The following is a 6,162-nucleotide window of genomic DNA, read 5'->3' as shown; positions in this document are numbered from 1 at the left end:
AACTCACGCACGTAATGTATAATCAACAACGTCAACCAAATAGATTCAAAAAATGTACAATACACAATTCGCACCGTGAATATATTACATTCTTTCGTTTTTACTGATTAAATTTTTCGACGGTATTATCGGCTGTCGAACTCTATAACAAAATAAAATGGAAAATTTATCTATACCTACGTTAAGAGTACTATATAAACATTACGTCAACTGGGTCAGTGCACATCCAGAACGGACCACAGATCTAGAAGCTTCAATAAAGTGGATATCGTATTTTTTAGCTGGTATTTTATTTATAAATAATGTAATCCAATTATTCACTATAGATTAGCGCGTATTTGCAGGTCGAATCAACAACTCGACATTACTATCTGAGCTCATATATTCCATGTCCAACTTCATGATGTTATTTAACGATCAAATTATACTAAGTACTGCCAAACCTAACTCTGTAACTGTCAGCGATAAAGGAAAGAAAAAAATATTTAGCTCTGAAAATATCAAGCGTTTCATTACCACAGTGGATTATGTTGAAGTGTTTATAGAAATATCTGCTAAAAAATTATGGGGCACCAAAGGACGATGGATTATTATTGTACTTTTGCAGACCGTAAAGTAATTATTAAGCTTTCTTTTTTACTCACCTCTTCGACATAGTTTATGTTAAGTAGGGTCTACAATCATTTGTTGGTATACGATTGTTAGATTTTCTGTAGATGCGGAGCCTAGCTGTATAAATTATTTCATATTTCTAAATACATAATTCAATTAAACTTGTACACAAGAAATATTAAAGAATCAATCAATTTTATTAAAAGCATAGATGATAAGATTACATCTCCAACGTTCATAGTTTTCCATATTAAATTATTAGATTCATATTAATAATATATCCAAATAACAAATTATAATTATATAAAATAAACTTAGTAATTTCAATTCATAAAAAAATGTTTCACCCCTAGGTGCATTGGTATGTATTTTATAATATGATTATTTTGATTTTTCACCACCAACGCTCATAAATGAAAGATATGTATTCCAAGCTAATGACACTATTTGCACTGTTAAAACCCTGTATTGCTGTGGAACAATGGTGAAATTAAATGTCTGTACAGCTGGCCAAATCTATGGAAAATATTGTAGAACATGGTATTAGATATAATTAAAAAAAAATTCTATTAAATGTCTTTACCAAGTAACTAGTGAGCATAACTTTCACATAATTGGCTTCCAGTTTATTTTGTATTTGTGGCCATTCGTCACCACTGAACACTCTACTCATAATCATTACAGCTCCATTAATAATTGGTGATGCAATCATTTGATCGACTAATATTTTTTTAGCCACTATTGGTATTGTGTTTTTAGTTCCTAATCTGTCCAACGTTTTGTACCACATAGTAAGTGTAGGTCCAACCGCACATCCAATAGATGCATAGCGAACTGTACGTAACCAATCAATTTCATCAGGTTTACGCTTTTCTACTGCGCTTTGAGCCATTAAATCACCGAGACCAAATAATAGACCTTAAATATATAATGAGTATTTAATTATATTTATACACAAATTTACACTAGTTACATACCGGTTTGAACGAGATTGGTCCTTATTGGATACGTGTGGCTGTAAAATCTGTACCATTTAAAAAAAGATGCCATTTTTATTGTTCGTTGTTGCCTGTATGGTTTGTATTTTACCAAGTCGAAACTGCTGTTGGTTTTTACTTTGATATGTTTAGTTTGATCAATGTCCTATTTGCTGATGATTTTAATGCCCTGTACAGATCAAAGTTAAACGTTGGTAGTTTTCCAATTTTTTGTTTCGTAGTAGATTGTTACCACATGGTCAGTAGTCACCACCGATTTTAATTCGATAAAACTTGCCTTTGCCTAATGCCTTTAAACCATAGTTCAGTATTCACGGCGTTAATAGTATTCAAAACTGTTCTGATTGCAACTTGTTAGTAAGTTTGTAACCGGTTGATTAAATTTTATCGTCTTATCTAAAACGTTGTCAGCGGATATACTGTGTACACTGTACAGAGCGTTCCTGATGAGATAGTATATTACCGCTCTTAACTTTCAAAACAACACTGTTATGACTGCGATCGACACGTGACGTGGCCACGTGGGGGTGGTATTATATAATATTTATGTCGTAATGTCTCATTTCGATTTCAAAATATATTATTTTTGAAAGAACCTTAGTTATTTATAACCACCTACAACATTCTGTTAATTTCGCTCAGCGGTTGTAGGTAGTCGTTTAGAATAGGTACTAAACCGTAGCTATAGGTATATATTTTGTAGTATTCGTATTTACATTATCTACTCGATAATTATATATTCGTTCGTGAACTCACGCCTGGCATATTATTATTATTCAATTTATGTACATATTACTACTACTTATTACATATTATATACGTTATAGCCTATTTAATTTATTTTAATAACTTTCATAGAATTTTCGACGATGGTTTAAAATTCGATTTGATATTAAGTAAGTTCCTATTTATTCCTATTATATTTGTCTTGAAATTCGTAATAGGTTATAGATAGTAATATCTAAATCATAATTTTTAATGATCCAAATTCTACTGCATAATACGTGTAAAATATTCTAATATTTAAATATTTTTAATGCATAATAGTATTTCTTACGATATCAGCAGTTGTAGTCTACTATTTGTAAATAATCTCGCTCTTCTTTCGATATCGAGCTTAACCGGCTAATCCTTTATTTATATTGATCTCTCTTAAGTGTACATGCAAAACAGCACTTGGCTGCAAGCAAGTCCATAGGCGCAACTAGGGATATTTAGCTAGAATTGTATCAGCAGCACAAACCTTGATAATTAATATTTTTAATTAAATATGATTTAAAAACTGAAGGGCCAATGCCCCCGAACCTCCACTAATTGCTCATGTGTAGCAAGCACCTATAGGAAATTGCTTGAGTTCACCCCCCCCNAAAAAAAAATGATTTTTTTCAAAAACATAATATTATACGTAACTTTAAATTTATAATTTGTCAATGATCCCACCCTGCCCAAAAATGTTTCATGACTGTGTATGTGTCAGTTGTCTATTCTTAGTAAGCATGTAGCCGGTTTTGGGATTTCTGCTCGCAGTTCGCACAAAAAAAACGGCCCAAAATCCAAATACCCAATATTTTTATATTTGCATAACGCCGGAAACGTTTAAACAAAACAATAATAGTTAGGCAATATACCTGAATGGCTGAATACCTAATTAAACCATATTTTTATAAAATAATATATAAAAACAGACTACATTGGATCAAAATATTGTGTCTTTACGTGTTGTGTTGTACATTATACATATAATAATAACTAAAAATCATGTAATAAAAATTATATTATTGTTTAACTACGTTTTAATAACATTTGTCTCACGGCGACTTATTTTACAGATGCATGGCGCGTCTGTACCTGTTGCACGTGCACAAGCTCCACATACTCGAATCACCCCCAATACAGCCTTTGGATCGGAAATCTGTGGGCCTCAATTGTAACGACGCTGTCGACGGAGTCATAACGCTACCTTCAGGACGAACCATTCGCAAAATGGACCATGGTAATACAACAAAATACGCATTGTAAAATTAAATTATTAATATTTCTCATATTCTTAGTACTTACTGCTTTACTGTTTTCCAATTGCGTTTTCAGCCCCTCCAATGAACAAGCGCACGTGGGAAGCCCCCCCAAGGGCGGACAGGCTCGGCGGCAGCATACCCGGCAGAGCTCTGAGTGACATACACATTGTGGCGGAGGTTCGATTCACATCACATGATTATTATACTATACATTTTATATTATGTCATTATGATAGTCTAGTGATGGTGGTGGACTATTGATTTGGTTTTTGGAGAAAGGCTTTGGTCTTGAACACATTTTAATCATTATACCTACTTAAATATTCTGGAGGGGGTAGAGCTTGTTAAGATTAGTATTAGGTCTATGATTTCAATGCACTAAAAACCCATAACTATGCATACACTTGTGCATTAAAAAATAGTAAATTATGCATCAAAACATGCAAGATTATATAAAATAAATTCAAAAGGTACAATAAGCTAATAATAATTTATCCGATAATATTAAAAATGTATTTAAACAAGTATATTATTAAAAAAAAAAATGGGCACCATCTATCGAAAAACGTTACTTCAAAAAGCTCCCTAAACAGCTTGGGAGCTACTGTAATCGATTATACCTGTTGAAATACTGGTATTTCCACTCATGTTAAAAATATTAATAAAATATAATAGATTATACATTGAACATACCATACACCCATATATATTAAGCGAAAACAAACTTAACCCATCACAAAATCCTTGATTGACATTGGACTTGTTAGGGGGTAGACTGTTTGAATTTAATTTTACTTTAGGCTTCAAGGTTTGCTCTTGAACAAGTTAAAGCTCCTTCAGACACCCCCATAAATACAATACTGATTAGAATAAATATGAAATAATTATGTACCACTATACTACACTAATATAATATAGTAAACTTGAAATAATAATTTTATTCAAACCAATTTTGTGTATCTATGAATAATGATTATTAACTTGGTACAGAAGTGAATATTAAAAAATTATGATAATCACACACACGTTCTGTGCGTGCTTGTTATATAAATAAATATACAAGTACTTACTATATGAAATTTGTAGTTGAATATGTATACTTAAAATATTCACAGTTAACATACACTTTTAATAGTTAATAAAAAACATTTTAAAAATAATGTTAATGATTAACAAAAATAAATTATTTTGATTTTTTCAAAATTAGATATCTAAATTAATTACTAACATCTTTGGTAATTCTTTAGTACAGCTTAGTTAAAAATAACGTTTAAATAAATTAATAATATATATGATAGAAATGAAATCATACTTTAAGTTTGATAAAGCTCAAGCCATGTATTGAAAAACTAGTAATACTCATTTTCCATATCCTGCATTTTTTACTATTCAATATATTTTCAACCATCAAATTGTTTATTTCATTTATCATAATTTTTTTTTTATGAACTATTAAGTAGTGACTACCTAACTATCAACTTAATTTTAATTTAAAAAAAATACTCTAAAACTTTTGCTCGGAGATGGCGAAGGTTTTAAAAGTGTTATCATTTATTATTTCAGACAATGTACATAATGAAACCAATTGTTCACTTGGGTAGTATGTGCGTGTTCGGAGAGAAATCATGGAAGCCTTGGTTGATTTCCATAACAATTGAATACATTAGGTAATAATTGTGTAGCAGAACAATACTTGCAAATATTTGCATTAAACAAAATGATTTGATCGTTATTATTTTTGTTGTATGTTTTAGTCTGCAGCGATTAAAATCTTTAAAAAACCTCACACCTCAGCAACGTTTGGTGCTGTCAAAACGATCACTACATTTGGCCATGTATATAGTGAGATCACCATTCTTTGAGAACTATTCAGAAAAACATATCCGTTTATTCTTGAACTGGTTTGTTAACTCTGTGCCGTTGGTTGGCCCACTCATGCGGCCTTTCCTAGAATACATGAAACAATGGCAAGAAACATATTTTTACCTTTGGTCTGTCTAACACCTTTTTGGAAATTTCTGTTATTTGGTTTTATACATTTTTATAAATTAAAAAAAAAACACTGTTTAGGGGGTTACTATTAAATTATTGATCTTTTTTTTATCGGTATAATTGTTATGGTATGTGTTGTTGTATACGGTGATTTTTTTTATATAAACTACAGTATAAATGTTTTGTAGTAAATGCTCAATTACGATGTAATTCATTCATTTAAGTTTTGTAATTATTTACTATGTATATTGTATACCTACTATTTTCATTGACAGGGTTCAAGTACTTATATTATATTTTACCTATTTAAAAATGTAAAACTAGAAAAAACAATATATTAAGTAAGATAAATTATTGAAATTCTTCATTTAATTAACAGGGTGAGAAAAATAAATCCCAATATAATTTTACGATATATTATATACCTGTTACTTTCTATAGGCGAGTTAAACATAAATATTGCAATATTGCAATATGGTACTCAAATTATTCTAAAATTGTATTGTTGTAAAGCATGAATTAAGATATTATATATTAAGTATATC

General features: G+C 30.3%; 2 protein-coding genes across 3 annotated transcripts; one reads left to right on the top strand and one right to left on the bottom strand.

Annotated features, from left to right (window-relative positions):
• LOC111035624 (peroxisomal membrane protein PEX16) lies at positions 1 to 5,923 on the top strand. The gene is made up of 6 exons (XM_022317320.1): positions 1 to 284; positions 345 to 615; positions 3,440 to 3,603; positions 3,699 to 3,802; positions 5,189 to 5,292; positions 5,380 to 5,923. Exons 1-6 carry the CDS (start codon positions 158 to 160, stop codon positions 5,624 to 5,626), a joined length of 1,017 nt encoding a protein of 338 aa, XP_022173012.1. The 5' UTR covers positions 1 to 157; the 3' UTR covers positions 5,627 to 5,923.
• On the bottom strand, positions 960 to 2,055 carry LOC111035625 (mpv17-like protein 2). Of its 2 annotated transcripts, none has more exons than XM_022317322.1 (4): positions 1,888 to 1,944; positions 1,590 to 1,779; positions 1,196 to 1,530; positions 960 to 1,128 (listed from the first exon to the last, which is right to left on the bottom strand). In XM_022317322.1, exons 2-4 carry the CDS (start codon positions 1,660 to 1,662, stop codon positions 994 to 996), a joined length of 543 nt encoding a protein of 180 aa, XP_022173014.1. In that variant the 5' UTR covers positions 1,663 to 1,779; positions 1,888 to 1,944; the 3' UTR covers positions 960 to 993. The 2 variants fall into 2 exon arrangements, with proteins under 2 accessions (XP_022173014.1, XP_022173013.1); XM_022317321.1 differs by having other exon boundaries at positions 994 to 1,128; positions 1,843 to 2,055.
• Positions 5,924 to 6,162: the final 239 nt, after the last annotated feature.

The sequence above is a fragment of the Myzus persicae genome, unplaced genomic scaffold (assembly GCF_001856785.1).
Source record: "Myzus persicae strain clone G006 unplaced genomic scaffold, MPER_G0061.0, whole genome shotgun sequence".
Lineage (NCBI taxonomy): Eukaryota > Metazoa > Arthropoda > Insecta > Hemiptera > Aphididae > Myzus > Myzus persicae.
Note: the sequence above shows the minus strand (reverse complement) of the source record. Positions and strands in the feature narration are given on the sequence as shown.

Coding starts and splice junctions, on each gene's coding strand:
- LOC111035625 (XM_022317321.1), bottom strand. CDS start 1,662: ATGGCATCTTTTTTTAAATGGTACAGATTTTACAGCCACACGTATCCA. Junction 1,531..1,589: donor GACCAATCTCGTTCAAACCG/GTATGTAACTAG, acceptor TATATATTTAAG/GTCTATTATTTGGTCTCGGT. Junction 1,129..1,195: donor TTATGCTCACTAGTTACTTG/GTAAAGACATTT, acceptor TATTTTCCATAG/ATTTGGCCAGCTGTACAGAC.
- LOC111035624 (XM_022317320.1), top strand. CDS start 158: ATGGAAAATTTATCTATACCTACGTTAAGAGTACTATATAAACATTAC. Junction 616..3,439: donor GTACTTTTGCAGACCGTAAA/GTAATTATTAAG, acceptor CTTATTTTACAG/ATGCATGGCGCGTCTGTACC. Junction 3,803..5,188: donor ACATACACATTGTGGCGGAG/GTTCGATTCACA, acceptor TTATTATTTCAG/ACAATGTACATAATGAAACC.